Raw genomic sequence first — 20,347 nt, forward strand, 5'->3', positions numbered from 1 at the left:
GATCAAGGTTACATGACAATGGTGACTTCATTTCATGGAATAAATTGGAAGGGACAGAATAGAAAAGGTAAGTCTTTAATTTCAGCTTTTGTTGTTTTAGCAACCAGAATTATCCCAAGTCACATAAAAGACATCAACACAGTAAATCACTTTTTTTCTGAGTTTCTATCTCAGTTTGAAAGGGCTTAAAAAAAAAAAGTTCTCCTCAGGGACAGCTAAAAAATACAAGAAATTTAGATACACACTAGTCTTTGTGGGTTTGGGGTTTTTTTTTTTTTGGGGGGGGGGGGAGGGCGGGCGGAGGTGGTGTTTAATGATGCCTTTTCAATATCCTGTTTTCATACCTAAAGGCAAAATTTTCTCCTGAGTCACTTCCCTTTGCAGAAATGCTTTAAAAAAAACCTCCAAAAAACCCCAAGTAGTGCACCACACTAGCAGAGGTTGTGAGGAGATGCCTTTTGCTCTTAGAAAGAAGCTCAGTTTAGGTTTCTTTGGTTGGTTGTGAGTTCATTGGTTGGGTTTCTCAGGTAGCAGTCACTTGAATTTCTATAAAAGCTATGACTACATTAGAAATCCATATTCAATTTATTTGTTTTAAAACTATTAATTTCTTGTCTTTTTGATTAGAAAAACCTTTTCAGAATTACCTGACAGCATTTTAAGTATTCAATACATGAATACAGACAAAGTACACCTCAATTTGCAAATTAGAAATCTTATAAGCTTCAAGAGCTTAAACACATCAAAAAATTCTTTAAAGTGGCTTGGTAACATATTCTGAGGGAGGAAATCAAAAGTTTTCATTTTATTGTTGGCAGCTGATAGTACTGGTATATCTTCAAGGACCTAGGATGAATACACAGAGAGCTAAACATATCAACTTCTTGTCAGGCAACCTAGGCACCCTGATCTTGTGCCACCCATGTCTCTTCTCTGGCTGGAGCTTTTGGCTATGCCCTGTGTATTACAGCACTATCCATCAAATTACAGTTATCTCTTTAGGTTGTTTTTTTTTTCTTTCTATGTCCTCTCTAGGGACAGAGAAAATTTTACTCTAAATATAGAGGAATAATTTTGCCTAACCACTGAAACTCAGAGCAGGATTTTCAGGGTACAACGTTAAGGATACTTTACACAAATGCTTTTGAATTATTTCGAGGTGTTAATCTAGCTCTGACATCCTCTCCGTAGCCTGCGGCCTCCTTTCTGCGAGAGATGGCCATAGCAACGGTAGCTGGGTAGATGGACCTGCTGGCATTGCTCCACAGCCTGGGGAGCACTTGGGAATTTGCTTCCTTTTGCTGAGAAGCTGAAGCACACTCCAAGGGCTGTTGGAGTTGGTTGATTTAAGTAGAGGTAGGAAAGGAAGGTGAGGTGTTTTGGGAAAGGTGAGATGTTCTACATCTACTCTACAGATATAAGAATCTGCGTATTATCTGCACCCTTATGACTCAGGTCAGGGCTCCTTGGAAATAAGGTCACATAGCATAATCTCAAAAATTTTATCAGATTGAAGGTGTGTTTTGAAGGAAGTAATTCTTTTTACTGGCCACAGAAGGACCCGAAATGTTCCTAAATTCCATGTTAATCAGAAGCACATAACTATTTGTGGAGCTCAAAGTTGGCTGCTGCTGCTAATTCATACTGTTCAAAAGGTTTTAGCCAGTGAATTCACTGTGATAGTGGATGTGAACAGCTCTCCATGTTTCTATCCCAATTACAGCCTGATGTGAGACATGAATAAGCTGACATGGAGTTTCTGGTTATTGCAACAATGAGGGCTGTGATGGAGTTCTCTCCACCTGGTGGCTTTGAGCCCATGGTCCTACCTACTTGAGTTCCAGGGCATGTTGCATTGACTGTCACCCACAGGAGAGCACTTTGCATAAAGTTTACTTCACCCTGTGTCACAAGAGATATGAAGTCTGCCCTCTGAGTCTGGGTAGAAACTACTATTTCCTCTATTTTCTTAATATCTTTTCCTAACCTAAATTTCTATTATCTAAACTAAAACACCAGTACAAATGCAAAACTGAAGGTCTTGCCAGAATTCTAAAAGCTTGTTTGCTTTAACCACTATGCCCTTCCTGTCATGTTCAAACCAAACTGTTCAAGATTCTTCTTTTTCTACATTTGTGTATCACATGAGAGCTCCAGTCTTGGTTGCTCTTTGGGTTGCCAGTCTCCCTAGTCATGTGAAAAAGTTACTTAGCTTTCATTTTATAATTTAAAAATATATTTTTAAAGTAGTTTAATTATTTGTTTAATTTCTGTACTAATAGTCTAGTTTTCATTGTTTTGCCTACTATCCGGATTTACTCGCATCTGTTAACAGAGCACTTCATAGGCAATTTTATCAGGGAAAAGTCAGTTTACTCTCTGCTTTTCAGCACAACATGCTATATCTGAAATACAGTAGTTTTTTTTCTTCCTATCCACAGTTAGAAATTAGAGGGAGAAGTTTGACTGGATAAACATCACTATTAAACACTACATCTCTAGCTACAGCGTTCTCTGTTTGTCTAACTTTAATAAAGTGTTACACGCTCCTCACCAAGAGCTGCAATGTCCTGCAGATTCCCTAGTCATTTCTGGTGGTCAGCCATGGTTCATTCCATTTCAGCCTGATGGATGTTAGAGTTTCTGATGCACTTGTGTAATATCTATACTAGTAAGAACTAGGGAGGAACTGGGGCCATCTGAGGTCACAGAACAGTTCATGTCCATAGCATTAAGCTTTCTCAACCTCAAAAAAATCATGACTACATATAGACTGACAATTGGGAATTGTTCTTGGCCTGGACTAACAACCATGCAAAATTAGGAAATTGTCTGGGATAATGTTATTTGGCATCAAAAGGTGTCAAAAAGCCTGCTGGGGACTGTTCAAAGGATTCACCTCAGAGATAGGCACAGTTTACGCTGCTTCAGTGTGTTTTTTTTTTCTTTTTCGCTAATTCTAATTTAGACAAAGCCTGTCGTGTATAAGGTTTGCCACATTTAGCCTTTTCCCCTCCTCCCTTTGTTTTTTCTCCTTTGGACACTGCTACCAAGGAGGGCAGATGGCTCACCAGAGACAATACTGCCAGTGTACAGCACACAGTGTTAGATCCTCACTCCACAAGCTGTGGTATATGATGTCAAACAAAGTGTTGGACACTCAACCCCCTCGGAACTTAACGGACCAAATATTCTGTGTTAAATATTGGTTTCACCCCTCCCATGTTCAACCAGACCTTCATTTATTTAGAGACAGAGACTTATAGCTTCCTTCTAGTAGGCTATTTCTGTCTCCTCTGCTTTCATCACTCTTATGAAATTTATGAATAAATGTCTAATTATTATCAGATGGTTTAGAACAATATGAATACTTATCCCCAGAAAATTTTCTGAGGAAACATTATTGGGCTTATCTGTTAAGGAGCAAAAGCCAATGTTGTTTTCATTTGGCAGCAATTTTTTATTGTTACAAGACCAGGCAGAGGCAATGCATTGTTTTATATATTCTGTAAGTAGTGATTTAGTGACTTGACTTTATGATTAATTTTGCTTTCTTCTTCCCAGTTTTCTTGGCTACCTTTGATGATCACAAGTAAATTAATATATCTTCCCTGACTTAATTATTCTGATTTGTGCAGTTAAGAATATTACCATACAAAATATATAATATTTATATAAAAACCAGATAGTTACAAATTCCCATTATGTACTAGTTGTGATCTCTATCTTGCCCATTACATCTTGGATTATGCCAAGAGAAGGAGTTTTTGTTGCATTAGCAGAGAATATCTACTGTTTCTTCCTATTGTGGTAAGTGACTTGATGAAGGACATGGACCCTGAGCTCTGCATGTGATGTATTCAGAGAATGGCTATTCTGTCTTACATGAAAAAATGCTAACATTTTGCTCTTCTGTACCTGTGAAGCATCTCTGAAGTAATTGCAAAAAAAACCAAATACACTGCATCTCATAACATCCAAAAAGTTAGGAACTTGTACCCCAAATTACCAATTAATTGCTGAAGTAGGATTATATTTGATGTCAAAAAGTTATATTTAATAAAAGCAACTAGAGGGAAATTCCATTAATTTTGGGAAAACAAATCTCCTATACCATGCTCAGATTACCTGGTTTCCAAATCTTATACATATCCTGAGTTTACAGAAAAGACAAATTCCCCAAATGTTTATGGAGGTAAAGAAAGAGATAAAACTCACTACTACAGGAACGAAGTTTTTTTCCAAGGGATTTTTTTAAATGTCTTAAGATTTCATTAACATGATTAAGATGATCATAAGATGACTTGTTAGGAAAGAAAAGAAACAGGTAGCATGAGATAAACAGAGGTTCTGAAGGATCATCCCAAATACATTTTTAAGGCAGAAAAGTAGCTTGGTGAAAATTATGTGAATTTGATTTGAAAAAGCCAAAAGTCATCCTTGAAAGAGAAACAGCACGAAAGAATGACAATTGGTGAGATTTTGATGTGAAAAAGGGTTAAGCATTCTTGCTTATAAGTCTCCCAAAATGCTGCAGTCATCATTTGTCAAACTGAGTTGCATCCTGAGAAACTAAATTCATGTGACAGCTTCAGAGCTTTTCTGTTCTGAGAAAAATGTCTTTCCAAAAGAAGAAATAAAAAGAGAGGTAAAAAAATTTGGATACATCTGTATTCCTCCCTGATACTCTGCATGCACATTTGGGACCCTTAGCCAGTCATTTGAAATATTACTTCAACAAATTCTGTGCCTTTCTGGTCTCTGGGAAACTATTATTTAGTCTCCTTATGTTTTTCCAAGATGTTTTTGGCCTGATGTAGGAACTTCTTCAACCTTTAATTACCTAGAGTGAAAAATCCTTCTGCTGAGAATTAATGGAAAGAACTCTTAGAGAGCTTAAGACAGAATCTGAGCCTCCTTAAGAAGTATCCTCATCTTAGGTGTCAGATTTTGTATGTGCAGTTGACTAACACTACAGAAGACACTACACATTCTGGGTATCCAGATAAGACTTTTGGTAGATAACCATACAACCTTCGTACAGGAATGACAAATGAACACATACAAACCATCTCTTGTCTTTTAGAACTAAGCAGTTACCTATGAAAACTCAAATGCTTCTTTAGATCCGAGCAAATGTGATTTCCTACTTTGTTTTCCACAGACACTTGAAAACCAACAAAATATAACCTCCAAACCTCCATATTCTTTTTGTTGTCTTTATAAATGTAATATCAAACAAAATGACCAAGTATTCATCCTTTGTTTGTCTTGTGCAAACAAAATAGCACATGCGGAGTTATTTCTCTTAGATATCTGGCAAGGCATGTGATTGTTAGAAATTTTGACTTGGTTAAAACAAAATTTAGCTTATGTTAAATCATTAAAGTAATGCTGATGAGGTCAAAGTAAATTCTCTGATAAAGCCATAAAATCACCCCAACACACAAACATGTTTGAGTCCTGCCATTAGGCTCTCATGCAGTCTGTTTCTCTGCAGTGAGCAAGCAGCTGTAACCCTTCAGTGCTGCAACTGAGTTTAGCAGAGACAATGGAGAATTGAAGTTAAACACACTAAACATGCTAATTACTTTGTAAAAAGGAATTTCAGTTCTACATCACTTTTCTCTATCACCACAGAAAGTATTCTGTGGATTTGTTAGCCTGCCCACAAAGAAATATTTCCACTATTATTTTATAAGTATAATTTGGGTGAGCAGTGTGGTAAAACACTTCTGTAAATCAAGTGAATATAGTTCATATATGTATATTTCACTTCCTTCTGTAGGTTTCACCCATAATAGGCTTTGTCTGTGTGTCAGAGTTAGAGACTTGAAAGAAAAATATGCTGTGTGAAATTTTCTGACCACAGCGTTTAGTTATATATTTGGCTATTAAATTCTCTTTCTAGCTGAATTTATTTCCTTAAGAAGCCAGAACTGAAAGGGTTATGGTTTGTTACTGCAGCAGTTATCAGCAGACAGCCATCTAACCTTTGGTACTTACTGGTATTTTATGGCTCTTGATCATATTATCAAATTCTTCATTAATTTTTTTGTATTTTTCTTCAGTGCGTGGGGTGAGAGCATAAGAGGAGTCAGGATCAGGGCTTTCACAACCTTTGTTTTCTTTCTTGTGCAATGCCTGCCAGGTTCAGAGAAATATCAGAAAGTAAAAAAAAATGAGAAGGAGGTCAGAGTACTTACACATAACCTTTGCCTGCTGATCATTAGATCAATATCTTCATTAAGTTTTCTGTACTTGTCCTCAGACTCAGGGCTGTGACCTACTGAATCATCTGCATCAGGGTCTGGACTGTCACAGCCATTAAGTCCTTTCTTTCTCAATGTCTGAAATACATAATTTGTAAAGTTCAATCCTTGACACGGGCTGCAAGAAAGACTCAGTAGTGTTAAAGAAACACAAACCGCTCATCATAGAAAAGTTTTACATTCTGCTTTAAGGAAAGAAAGTGACTAAGGAACCACCACACTGATGCTGTAGGTTTTCAATTATGAGTGCCAAGTGAGGACCACACAAGACCTCTTTCTTCTGAAGCTGGAACCAATCAATAAAGAATGAATCTGGAAACTAATGAAGTGGCTATGCTAGTATCTCCCTTGCCTCATGTTTCCCATATCCCCACATCATTAGGGATTAAGCTAAACACAGAATGCAATTTATTTTAACATAAAGCAAACTTAACATATTTACCTATACTGTTTACAGTGGAATACACTGTTTTTTTCTTTTAAGGTGAGAAAGGTGCAGGAGGAGCAAAAGGAAAAAGAATTGGACCTGCAACAAATTTAGGAGTCCGTTTCTTGACAGAGGAAGAATAATTACCCAAATTGAATTCAAGAAATTACTTTAGCAATGTTGTTCCTAAGCCTATGCTTTTGATAGGACAGGAAGGAGGACCGAGTTGATAATATGGCTATGAAATAACAATTAAGAGCTTCTAGACACAGTGTTTACATTTTATTGACACTTAACAGTGCTACAAATGCACAGGGCTGAAGCTTAATGAACAGGAAAAAGCACTGCCAAAACAGATGCTTAGTAAAAAGTCAAAATAAAAGAATTTCAAGTTCAGCTACTGAAATTCTCACAACTATGATTATCATCACTAAGATAGCAGAGTTGCAAAATCTTAAAACGATCATGAAATCAGTAGCTTGCAATTCAGAACAGTTGTCTGGCTTCAAAAAGGTTTTAACTCACCAACTCTTACAGAACACCAAAGAACAGCCATAGGCTATATTAAGGTAAAAGAATATGAGAAGAAAGTGTGGACTTCTCAAGTACAAGCAGTAGTACATAAAGCAAATATATTCACAATTTGTCATATTTAGCTTTAAGGACGTCTCACTCAAAAACTCTTCAAAGTCCTTTTGGCTGGCTACAAAATTTTTAAGTCAGCTTGCAGTCCATTCTGTGTTGAAACCTGGCTAGGCAATCTCAATTACAATGAAAATATCACGTATTTTGTGTGTTAATAAGTGGCCAGTTCATGCTGTCTATCAGTGTGGGATACTCTGGTTTCTTTTTGCCTTCTCAGACTGGTTGTGTATCCGCTTCAAGTCCCTTCAGGAATAGTACACTTCATAATTATTTTCCTTATGAGGATGTTCAGCTTACTTGTGATACTACACTTAAGTATTATAATGTTCCTAGTTGTCATACTATTGAAAAACCCCTGAACCTTCCAATTTCATCAACTAAGCAAAGTGATGGTGATCAGCCCTATGAGATCTAAGCCTTCCAATCTCACATTGCAGAGCCCTGAAAGAGATGTAGGGTGAAAGACTGACTCAATGCAGATCTTTCTTTACAAACTTCGTAACTATAGAGACTTCAAGTCAATTTCATGAGCTACTTCTGAAACACTAATAAAATTATAATCCATTAGAATAAAAACTTGAGATGCTAAAACGACCTGAGTAATTCCCTACACCTTTTCCACTCCCTCTTCTTGCTCTTTTATCTTTCAAATGTAAAATGTTCAGTTAACAGAACAGACATAATCACACATAGTATCTACTGCTAGTAGCTTGAAACAAGCCAATTAGAAAGAAGGTTTTGCAATCAGTTGCTGTCTAATAAGCTTAATAGACACAACAAGATATAGTAAAAACAAAATGTCTTGTTGCAATCTTGACTAACATTCTTCTCTTCATATAAAGACAAAACCGTTGTCCTCTGAATGCATAAAATATTCTGCTTCAAGATTAGATCAGGCTGTCCAGACATGAAACCAAGATCAGCACATTTGGGACCATTTCCTGAGATCATATGATTCACTGATGGTGTCCTGCAGACTTCTATGGAGTCCCTAAGGACTGATGTGGATGTGAGCTGGACAAAGTGGCTTCCTCAACTTCAGTCTTTGAGATGACAGACAAAAAGAAATATGAAAAGAGAAGAACAGGAGGAATGCTTTGTAGCCTCTTTGAATCTTCCCCCCTCCCATCATTCACAAATCCTTGTCTGCTGCTTTCACAAGACTGTGTCTGTGTGAAGCTGATGCATTTTGCCCTCAGCACACCCACAAATGCCCTAAAGTTCTGCCAATGATTACTTAGCACTCAGGTGAAACAGTCGCTACTATTTGTAGAGATTCAGGGATGCACTGCACCTTTCAGATCGTCAGAAGAGGAAAGGAAATGTGAGCCAACATATGTCTTGCAACAGTCTCCAAACAGACTGGATTCCCTCTCATCATAGAGTGTTTTTACTAGATATTTATATTTACATAATTATCATACCTTTAGAATACATGTTGTTTGCCACACCAGGCAGAGAAAAAGCAATCTCTATTTCCACCAGAAAGGCCAAGGACCAAATGTATTAAATTGTGTCAATATTCTACCCAAAATCAATTTTAGCCCTAAAGAGAGGAGGCAAACCTTACCCTTGCAAAAAACCATCAGTCTACTGTTTTTGGCTCGTACCTTGGCTGGTGGTGCAAATCAAGCTCAGTAACACAGATCACTTGTTCTCTGCCTACCACACCTCAAAAAAAAAATCAGTCGAACAAATAAACACAGAACAACCCCCAACCCCCACCTACAAAACACCACACAAATCTCAAACAAAAACAAGCATGTATTTGAATGAGATGGGTTAAGGCTAGGTAACAGGAATTTCCACAAATATGCTGGACTCAGAGGCACTTAGCTCATAGCTTTGTGAATGATGGGACTAATGCCTGGTTCCCTGTGAATTGCATTTTGGGGTAAAGTGTAATCTGCAGAGAAGATCTCCTGTGGCAGGGTCTCTGGGGATTTCTCTTCTCAGTACCCATCCTTCTGCTGACCCTTTGCTGCTTCTGTCTGTCACGACTCAGGCTGCCATGCTGCCTTCAGCTGGGAGTCTTTCTGGGAGTAATTTCTGGTCCTCTTGTTTTGCACAAGAACATATAATTGTCATGAAACTTTTTGGAATTTCACTGCCTTTGAGACCCCTCCCTTTCTACTAGATTTTATTGACACTGAGTAAAAAATGAAGCTGTAAGGGAAAAGACAGAAGGACAGATTGAAAGATTACACTGGGACAGGAACACACATGCTCACATCACAGTCCTCTGGAGAGGAGAGCAGGCTAAAAATGACATATATGCTGCACTAAGGTAATGAGCTGTACCAAGGACAGAAATAATGACCCTGAACACCTTAATATTATCTCTGGCTCCTCAACATGCAGGCTACGGTTTTCCCTATCTTATTACCTTGTTTGTTATTTCACTCTCCCTCATGTCTGCTACATTAACTGCCACATTAAACCTCTCATTTTTTCCTTTACTTTTTTTCCATTGTTGGTGTGCTTCAACACAAGTTTGTACAGGGCAAGTAAAAGTGGCACTGGCCAATATCAAACTGACCAGTATCAAATTGATTAACCCTTTTGCACAAGCTCTCTGGACTTTGTGTCAAGTTTTCCTCTTCTCCTCTATGTTGTGTCACCTCTTGAAAGCAGAGGCTGGTTCTGGAATCTTTGTAGTGATTTAGAAATATTTTTTTTTAATGATATTGAGTTGTCATAGACCCTTGCAAATCCTGGAAAATAGCCAGACCTATCACATCCTCCTAGAGATTAGCTAGTTTCCAAAGATTTAATGACGATTAAGGGAATTTTTAAAAGGATAAAATAACACAATTGTATAGTGCATTGCATTCTAGAGAACCCTAAGCCAGATTTCAGTATTTTTAAAGAAAATAAGCCATTTTTCAACTACGGAACCTCTACTTCTTCCAAGCAATTAAAAAAGTAATTCTATTGGACTCCAATAACCTAAAATCAGCCAAGGCATATGAAAACCAAAATGGTTAAAGGAAAACAACCTTTGGCTGAAATCTGCTGTGCCAGCACTTAGTCTAAATCATACTCTGTAAATCTCAGAGAAGTGCTAGCTTAGTGACATCCTGACTGCTGTAAAATGAAGTATAAACAACTATATGCTTTCTTTTCATGCAAAATTTATCATCATTATGGAAGCTCAAAAGAAAATATGGCAGTAACACCCAGGTCTGATTTTATCAAGGCAATGAAAATCACTGTAATTTTGAAGACTTTTGAGGAGGAAAACCCTTTCATTTTCTTAATCTAGCCCCTGTTTCTGCAGTTCTATCCTCCAGGTTTTTCTTTTTGATCTTTTTAGCATTTCTTTAACAGAATGAGTGGAGAAAGTTAGAAAGCATTTTTTTCATCTTGTAATTTAGTTTGTTCATCTTTTTAATAGGTTTATCTGCTGTGGAACTGCTTCTCATAGCACTCCAGGGCTTGGAAATGCTCACAGCATAGGTGCCAAATTAAAAAAAAACTAGATCAGTTGATAAGGTTCCCAAAAGATTCAGACCAGCCCAATATGTTCCTTTTAGACATCCTCTGCAACAAAGAACTAACAAGGTTAGGTTAATCACTATCTGTATTTGTGTAATGAAAAGTGTGATCTCACTGGGTCTTCATCTGTAAATTTTACAGTATGGAAAAATTCAGAATTAAATGCCTACTTCTAAAAATTCACAAATCTTTTATGTTGTCTAGAAGTCACCACAATGATCTTTAACTGAGAGACCCTGTTAGGGAGTTAGGTTTGTTCCTTCTTTCTCTAAAGAATTTTTTCCCCATAAGTTACCACGGAGACCAAGTGTTGGAAACCTGAGAGTACTTAACCGAAACAAAGAGGTGGACAAAGTTGGAAGGGAGAGATAACGCAAGTAAAAGACAGAGCTTGAGGCAGCTGTGGGCTCTTCTTTTTTCGGCATTCGGGGAAAGAGAGAATGGCTGTTGCGGGCTGGAAGAGTTTCACTGTGGCCAAAGGGATCCAGTCCTGGGAAATCTACTATCACTGGTTCGGCCTGAATCCTGAGTTTTCTCTGCCACTCGCGGGAGGTGGGCCAGCTCTGCCTCGCCTTCGGCTTCTTCGGCGCTGCTCCTCTTGCTGCAGCGTGACCCTGCACCCCCTGCGCTGCCGGGACATCCTGCCCCTGCCTGCCGGGACACCCTGCCATCCCAGCTACCAGCCCGGGACTTTTCCACTGTTTCAGCTTGGTGCTCTGAGGATCCTGCAGGGACACCGAAACCAAACTCCCCTGAGTTTTGTGAAACAAAGCCAGCAAGGTTCTTGATACTGTTTTTGTTTGTTATTAATGCTGTAGTTGTTTAGTTGTTTGCGGGGTTTTTTTTGTTTGTTTGGTTTTGGTTTTTTTTTTTTTTTTTTTGGGTGTGTGTTTGTTTGCTTTGTAATACATACTAGTAAAAAACTGCAATTCCTATTTCCCAAATCTTTGCCTAAGAGCCTCTGATTGTAAATTTATAATTGAAAAAGAAAAAAAAAAGGGGGGGGGTGTTTTACACTCTCCATCCCAAAGGAAACACCAGTAATTTTTTTTTTTTTTTTTATTACCTGGCAGATACCCGTCTTCCCAAACCAAGACAGACCCACTAGTGACAATCAACTGAGTTGCAATTTAATAAATTGTATTTTTTGTCAGAAAGGAAATTTAAGTGCCCTCCATTTTCACTAGCACTTTCTTTCCTGTATCTGAATGGAATAAATCTTTTAGCCACAAAATAAAAATGTTTTTGTCTCTTTCCTTTTCACTGGAGCTACATATCAATGTGGTAAGGCAGACAACAGACAATTTCAAAGGAATTATATACTACTATTTAAACTGCTTTATCGTATATAGTCGTCCTTGATTCCAAAGAACCAGGCCAAATTTATGGAGGTCCCCCAAAAGAGCAGAAAACATTTAGACATGGGCTGGATTCATTTAAGCATTGGTTTGCTCTCTGTGCAACAGAAAAATTAAAATTAGAAAGCGTTGAATGAAGAAAACTTCTACTCTCTTCTCTTCCCTTTTCTTCTCGGTTATTTAATGATGAAATTTTATGATGAAATTGCATGATACAATGTATGGTGCAATCAAGAAATGAAAGGTTCTACTGAAATGAAAAAACACAGAGAAAGAGATAGGTTGCCATGGGAACCACCCATCTGAATCTCCTAATTTATATGTAACTAAAATCCCAAATTTTATGTTTTCATTAACATAAAATTCTTTAATTTTTACGTTTAATAATGGACACAAACTAGTATCCTGGTACTAATGTACTTCAATTGTATATTTAGGAGAATCGTATAAAACATTATTACTTTTACATTATCTTACAAACTCCATACACACAAAAATGTACATAAGTAACAAAGAAAAAAAGGAACATTTCTTAACTTCTTTTCAAAAATAAAAAATGCTTTTGTGGTTTGCACTCCTTTTGAAACAAGCTAGAGAGCTTATATAAAGCTAAATTTTTATAACCCCATGCTAATCTTTTTGATAATACTTTATCTTTACTGAAGTTTCAAAGAAAAAAAAAATCCATTGTCTGGTACTATACGTCTGGCTTCTTCAAATGAATACACATAAATGTGCTTTTCACAACATTACACCAAACCCTCTGCTTGGATTTGCCTTTCACTTTCACATGCCAAGTGTTTGTTCTCACCACCTTCACATACCTTCTCTAATCACACTTGTTATGAAACCAAACAGCACCACCACCCTTTTCTCTGCTTGCAAATGACCACACAGTGGATCTGACAGCACACAGGACATGTGCACTGCAGGCTCATCAGGGCATAAGATCTCTACCTGATTACAGAGCTCAATCTAGCCTCTTCCACTCACACTCTTGTTGTGTGCCAAGGCCTCTACAATATTTTGTGTCAGTACAAACAAAATCTGTTTTTTTTGTTTTGTTTTGTTTTGTTTTTTTTTCCAAAAGGGGCATTGGGATAGTGAGATTTTTGCTTCTTTGTTACCTATAGCCCTGCTACCTAACTTGAGTATGGGGGAGCTTTAGAAGGCAGTGCACCTGGTGGAGCCCCAGAGCCCCCAGGACTTGTCTGTTTGTGCTGACCTTGCAGCCTGCAGCAGACTGGTCAGCACGACCACATCTCCTGCTCCCTCACTGCAGTGCCTCTCCTGCATCTGTATGAGAGAATATACCTTGCTGTGCTGCTGTGCCTATATCTCCCTGCTGGAGAGATGATGAGGCTGGAGATGGGAAGATTCCAGAAGTTTGTGTGCTCTCTAAAAGAGAGAATGCAAGATCTTTTTTTAATGCTCAATCATGCCAACTTGCCAGTGCTTTTCTGTTTAATATTGACTTAAATTACACTGGACAGCTTGATCTTTTTAAGTGCAAGAAGCGTACATCAGATTCAGAGATCTCACAGCAACGAAACTAAACCACATGTCTTTTGTAATTTTCTCTGAAAGAAACAAAAGCAAATAATATGAGGACTTCAGCATTACAATTATTAATAAATTATTATTAAAAATTAAAATTTCTGCAAATGCATGGTCACTTGGTCTTTTCAGCTAGTGAAGAGGAGACTAAAGGGAGACCTCATCGCAGTCTGCAACTTCCTCATGAGGGGACGGATGAGGAGCAGACACTGATCTCTCCTCTGTGGTGGCCAGTGACAGGACTGGAGTAACTGGCCTGAAGTTGTGTCATTGGAGGCTTAGTTTGGCTATTTGAAAAAGGTTCTTCACCCAGTGGGTGGTTGGGGTCTGGAACAGACTCCTCAGTAGTCACAGCACCAAGCCTGACAGAGTTCAAGAAATGTTTGAACACACTGTGTGACTCGGGCCTGTGAAGTGCAGAGCAAGCAGCTGGACTTGATGACCCTTGTGGATCCCTTCCAGCGCAGCTTATTCTATGATTCTGTGTAAACTTGCACCCCCTATATTCACAATTATTTTATGGGACATGCAAAACACTTCTACCCGTCACTTGTAAACTGTATTTAAAAGAAGAATTTAGATCTGAATAGCCCCTGAGGTTCTAATTCAGGATATTTTCTCATCCTTTGGGCTTATTCCCATCAACCAGCATGGTGCAAAAGGTCTGAAAACCCACAAATCCCCCTGGGCAGCTGACGTAAGATTCCTACACCAATGTTCAATGCAGGGGATTGCATGTCCCAGGCTCTGAAAGAGGAGACGGCAGGAGCACCTGTTGATCCCAGCCACCCAGGAATCCATGGGGGGAGAGGAACATCAAGTGACCGATGGTGCTGGCTGGCATGATGTGGTTGCATCCAGCAGGGAGCGGATCCCTAGAAATGTAATGCATCCCTGCCATCTGCACCTGTCAGCGCCGGCACCTGCTGCCCCCTGGCCATAGATGGCTGCTCGCAGGGCCGCAGTGCTGATTGGGGACACTCTGCTCCAGGCTGCTTGGCTTTTTTTGTGTTTCCTCCGCTCAAGCTACTGTTGCAATTCTCAGTTCTCGTGTGGTCACAGTCACAGGAGTCAAGTGTTTGCGTCTTGCAGATATATATACATAAATGTGTATGTATATCTTTATCTATACATTTTTTAATATATATCCATATATTCATACATACCCTCTACTAAATCACATCTTATCACCTTTTTATTTAAATCTATGTGAATTTTTTAGAAGTGTTCGCATTTGCATGACCAGCTTCCATTTGCTATGATGCCGTATAATAGCACCTTAATATTGTTGGTGTGCTGCATTAATGGAGTTAAAAAAGGGGATATGTTTTTTCAGACAAGACTGGCATTTTCTAAGTAATGAATTCATATGTGAGATTAATTAGAGGTGTTAATATTATTGATATAAATGTAACATTGACCTAGTTGTGATTACAGCTTCTGATGAAATCCTCCCTACAAATATCTGAGGTTTAAAAAGAAAAAAACCCCAGCTTTGAATAAACAGAATTCCTCATGAATGTTAGTAAAAATTTACTGAAAAATGCACTATTTGCATGCAAAGACTGTATTCAAACACAACTGCAGTGTAGATATTTTTTCAACCTGTATTTGAAATGAAACTCAAATTCTGCTCTGTTTAATTAAAACACATGACAACAGCCCAGGGACTGGCTGTCAGTGTGTTATGCATAAACTTAACAGATTATCTACCTTAGATCAGAGATATTCTCAGGATATTTTTGTTTTAGTGTTGGAATACTTACCAGTCCCTTTCGAGTACCCCAATGATTGTAACTCCTTTCTGAGTGCTCAGAGGCCCAGGCACTACTTTTGAGTCACGGAAACATGGAAGACGTAGATAAAGGTAAAAATCATGAGGTTACTCTCCTGTATTTTCCACCATTCTTTCTGCTTTCTGTCCTATGAATGTGTGCTTTCTGCAGAATGAAGGCTAGCACCACAGCCTGGTAGCAAATATCCCATTTTGTATCCCCTATCTTTTTACAGAAAATAACCTCCCACTATTATTTGAGACAGACTGTTTGCAGAACAACTAACTCCATGAAGATAAAGCTTCCCTATTTTGGCTGCTTCCATTAGTTCACTGTCAGGACCACCACCATTCCACAGCCAGACCTGGAAGATGAGGGGTGCAAAGATAACCTAAAGCCAGAATAGTTACATCCCTGACTCACCTTTTCCCCTTGACCACAGCAAAATATCAGTAGTCACTATATGCCTGCCTGATTTTTTAAACCCATTGAAACGTACAAAGTTTTTAAATGGTCAGGTTTTCTCTAAGCTTTATTGAGCAACTTGGAAAGAGAACAAGATATTGGTGAGACATAGTACATTTGATTTGTACGAGGTTTTGCTTTTAGACACAGAAAGTATATGATTGGAAAAACAAACCTTACAATAGTGCAGAAGAATAATTTCAGTTTCTTTAGGGAATATGAGACCTCTTAAAAATAATCTGTAATCATCAACAGGTTGTTATTTCACTCTTTCTTTTTATGTTCATCTGTCTACAATCCTCCTCTGGCTCCAGCCCTTCCAGATGGAGCACCATCCTCGACACTTTCATTTGTGTCTAATTTAGTCAGACATATACACAAATACAAGGCTGAAATCAGATCTCACTTACACTAGTGTAAATTTGTAGGCGGATTTGGAACAGCTGTAAACATACCAGTCAAGGTATTCTAAATGTACAGTGGTGTTACCAAGTCTGTTGCATCGTTGTTGCTAGCTCCTGAAATATAGAATATTTGAAATATGAAGGGCTTAATATAAATGACTGGAGAAAAAATTAACTATTTCAAATGTAGCTGGTGTTTTTCCATGATATAAATGGGAACCTTTAATACTAAATGCTATATTCAAAATACTTTAAAAGTGAAATACAGAACTTGAGTAATGTGAAATAAGGAAGAACACATAACTTTACAGTCTGTTGTCACAAAAAACCTATTATGAGAAAGAACGACAGCTGATAGGAATTCTTCTTTGCATATAGTTTGAACATTATTTATGCTTTAAAAGATCCATAAGAGATTCTGAAATTATATCTTTAGGGACTGCTTCATACATAATTAAAATGCAACCATCCTGGGAAGAATATATTGCCAACCTGTGTAGCTTTGCTAGTCACTGAAGTTTTCAGGAGCAGAAATTATGGGTTCCTCAGACAAATAAAAGTGTAGCATCTGATATAAGTTACTTTGGATACAATTTTTCCTAGACTATGAGGCAAACACCTTCCCCCTCAACTATGGGGCCAGAGAACCTCTGGTGACCACAACATTTTGCTTTTCTATTTCATCTGAAACAGAACACTTTCCAGCAGCATTGAACTCTGCAGTACTGACTCAGCAGTGAAAATGCCACCCAGTGAGTAAAGAACACCATTTCCTTCAGCACCTGAGTTTTCTTTGGAGGTCTCCCATAAAAATCTTGAATGAATCAATGTTCTGAACAGGTTTGTTTTTCCTCTCAGAAACTGAACATTATTTTATAGCAGATCAAATGACAGGGTATTTGATGACAAATGACAAATGAAAAAAAGTACCAGTATGACAATGAGCAAATGTTGCTGAATAGCAGTTCCTTCTATAGAAAACAGAACATTTCCTTTTATTTTCATAGCACTATAATTGCTTATCCATTGGTAAAAATGCCCAAAGCAATATATTTTTCAAAATGGTAAATTACAACGGAAGCTAGATCCCTGAAACTGTAGCCTCCTGTTTCTTTGCTGCATGGAGGCTGTAAACAGCACGAAGCAACAACCATCAACTAAGTGTTCTGCTCAGAGAGCTGTCACCAAGGAGAAAGAGAAGGAAGGCTCTTCTCTAAGCTTAGAGAAAGCAAGTTACAGTATTTGACAATCCAAACTGGCCCATGATTTTAACTACAGAAACAGATAACTCATATGATTCAGAATTTCATATTTAAGATGACTTCTTTCCTGCATGTAAGTTCTGTCATTTACCAGAAACATTTGTGCAAACTGTATCTATGTTTAAACAGTTGCTAAAATCTCTAGACTATGATATGCATTTGTCAGCTTACCAAAGTGTCATTTGCTAGAAACAAAGAACTGGATTTTGTTTTCCCATGGAAAACCCTACAGGAGTGGTAAGATACAGAGAGAAACTTTACAAGCTGAAATTTGTAGAAAAATAAACCAAACACTAGCCAAAAAAAGGACTGAGAAGGTGTATTCAGGGGTATGGAGAAGCTCGATGAAACTCCAGACCTGGATGATTATCTTCAAAAGCTGGTCCTTCAAAACAACTGTTTCCCTCAAGCATAACTTCTTTAGAAGTCATAGTCCTCCTATCACTCTGCTCTTCTCTTGAGATGAGTAAGCACCTCTCTCAGAAGGAGAGAATCAGAAATGACAAAGTTAGCAAAAGTAGTCAGATTCTGAAAAGCTTTTGGATAATTTCCAGTCGTGAAAATTCTAAATTTCTATTATGGCAAACTAAGTTGTCATGGAGGCAGAAGCCCCTTTACATAAGATCATCCAAGGGTTAAGCTGTTACTGTACAGCCCAAGAAGATGCAATTTAACTCCTGCTTTTCTTACTGACTTCTTGCATGGGCTTTGTTAATTCACTTTTCTACCGTTCTCCTTCTATAAAAAGGTGAATGACCACCACCATTGTTGGAGTGCTGTAAGAAGGAAAACCCAAGCAAGTGGTATGGTCAGTTGGAAGTATAAATTTGGTATAGGGAAACAGACTGACTTTCACATACACCTGCAAAACATGGCTTTACATGCTGCACTCTGAAGCTGTTAAGTTAACAATGTGATGGTCAGCTTCAGTGCTCTGCTTGGGAAAGAAGAAAGCATTAGAAACAGAGCAGATTCTAGTTCTCATCACTGCTTGAGAAAACAGGAATATCAGAGGCAGACTCAAGATCTAGTCAGAAATTTTGGCCAGGAGATATTTTATAGGGATACTAGAAAAATCATGGCTGAGAAGATAGAGAGGGAGAGGGAGAGGGAGAGGGAGAGGGAGAGGGAGAGGGAGAGGGAGAGGGAGAGGGAGAGGGAGAGGGAGAGGGAGAGGGAGAGGGAGAGGAGAGGAGAGGAGAGGAGAGGAGAGGAGAGGAGAGGAGAGGAGAGGAGAGGAGAGGAGAGGAGAGGAGAGGAGAGGAGAGGAGAGGAGAGGAGAGGAGAGGAGAGGAGAGGAGAGGAGAGGAGAGGAGAGGAGAGGAGAGGAGAGGAGAGGAGAGGAGAGGAGAGGAGAGGAGAGGAGAGGAGAGGAGAGGAGAGGAGAGGAGAGGAGAGGAGAGGAGAGGAGAGGAGAGGAGAGGAGAAAAGAAAAAAAGATTTCTTAATTCAGAATCTAAATGTTTTGTTTGAAAAATTTGCCTTCTTCTGGAAGCAGATAAAACATTTTAAATGTTAGGGTTTTTCTTCTTTAAAACTGGATTTCTTTTTTTGGGATAAAATTATAGGTTTGTAAGATATATTGGTATATTGGCCTGGCAAAGTCTTACTGTCTGAGATCTTAAAATCTTTAATCATATGATTAACAGGTATTTACAGAGAGAGATCCATGGGCTACAAAAGAGGTCTTTACTTGGACCCTATAATTCCACAGGAAAGATGAACAAATGGAGTAAGATTTCAGCCTGCTTAATTTTTCTGAGACTTATTAGAGATAGGCGTGAAGGACACTGTGAAGATGGGTATAACAGATACTGTTTCACTTGGTGTAGACTCAGGCGTGGGCCTGAGTCTGCTCAAAACTCTTGACCAGTTTTGATCTCTTGCTACTGCAGCATAAATCACTGTACAGGGCTGCCTGCTCTGCCCTGCCGTTGGAAACTTCTCACCCTATGCCAGAGCCATGGAGCTAGAGCAGTCAAGGGGTGGGCATGCACTCTCTTCCTCTGACTGCTGTGAAGTTTGCAACTTCCAACAAAGGAAAGGCAATAAATAGCTTGGGGGTACACATACCTCTAAATAACACAGGTGTTTTCTCTGACTCTCACAGAGTGATGTCACAGATAAGAAGGGGAGCTTTTCTAATTAAAAACCCCAAATCCAGAGCTGCCTGGTGGACTGCACCTGTTTTAATGAACTATGTGAAAAGTTTTGAACCATGGACATGGATAATGTTTTGGGGCTGTTTTCCTGAGAAAAAGGTAAATAGTGATTTCTGGCTGAGAAAAGTATTCAGAAGCCGCTAGCATTCCGATTTTTTTTTCCTAACATGCTCAGCCTGTGAATGAGGAAGAATCATACAGGGTCCTTACCCAACAACAGTGAAATCCACAGGTGCAAAAGCACTGTTCCCAGTCTTGTTGTGCTGGATGCTCGGACCAACTACAGACCAAACTTGAAAACATTTTGATGAGAGATGGAAAAATAGCTTTGCCTAGTGACATTTCTGTGGCAAGAAAACTGAGTTCATTTACTTATTCCATTATCATGGCTATCTCCTAAGCTGTATGCAGCAATCTGCCTGCTGCCACAGAAGCCAGAGCTCTTTCTTAAGTTCTGGAGAGCATTTAGAGTGCAATAAAACAGCCTGAAGTAAAGGTAAAGAGTATTGCAGAGAATGATAA

General features: G+C 38.6%; 1 protein-coding gene across 13 annotated transcripts in view; it reads right to left on the reverse strand.

The window, feature by feature from the left end:
• MEF2C (myocyte enhancer factor 2C) overlaps positions 1 to 20,347 on the reverse strand; it is a 133,337-nt gene that overhangs the window by 26,162 nt on the left and 86,828 nt on the right. For 10 of the 13 annotated variants that reach the window (XM_066181265.1, XM_066181272.1, XM_066181270.1 and 7 more), the window contains one exon: positions 6,207 to 6,350. The exons of 1 other annotated variant lie outside the window; for it this stretch is intronic. In XM_066181265.1, the coding sequence (XP_066037362.1) occupies positions 6,207 to 6,350 (144 nt within the window). Of the gene's footprint in view, positions 1 to 6,006; positions 6,145 to 6,206; positions 6,351 to 20,347 lie in introns of all 13 variants that reach the window. 2 more of the 13 variants (XM_066181273.1, XM_066181275.1) reach the window with 1 other exon arrangement.

Source organism: Chamaea fasciata, unplaced genomic scaffold (genome assembly GCF_029207755.1).
Source record: "Chamaea fasciata isolate MVZ Bird 193981 ecotype frontalis unplaced genomic scaffold, bChaFas1.0.hap1 SCAF_4, whole genome shotgun sequence".
Lineage (NCBI taxonomy): Eukaryota > Metazoa > Chordata > Aves > Passeriformes > Sylviidae > Chamaea > Chamaea fasciata.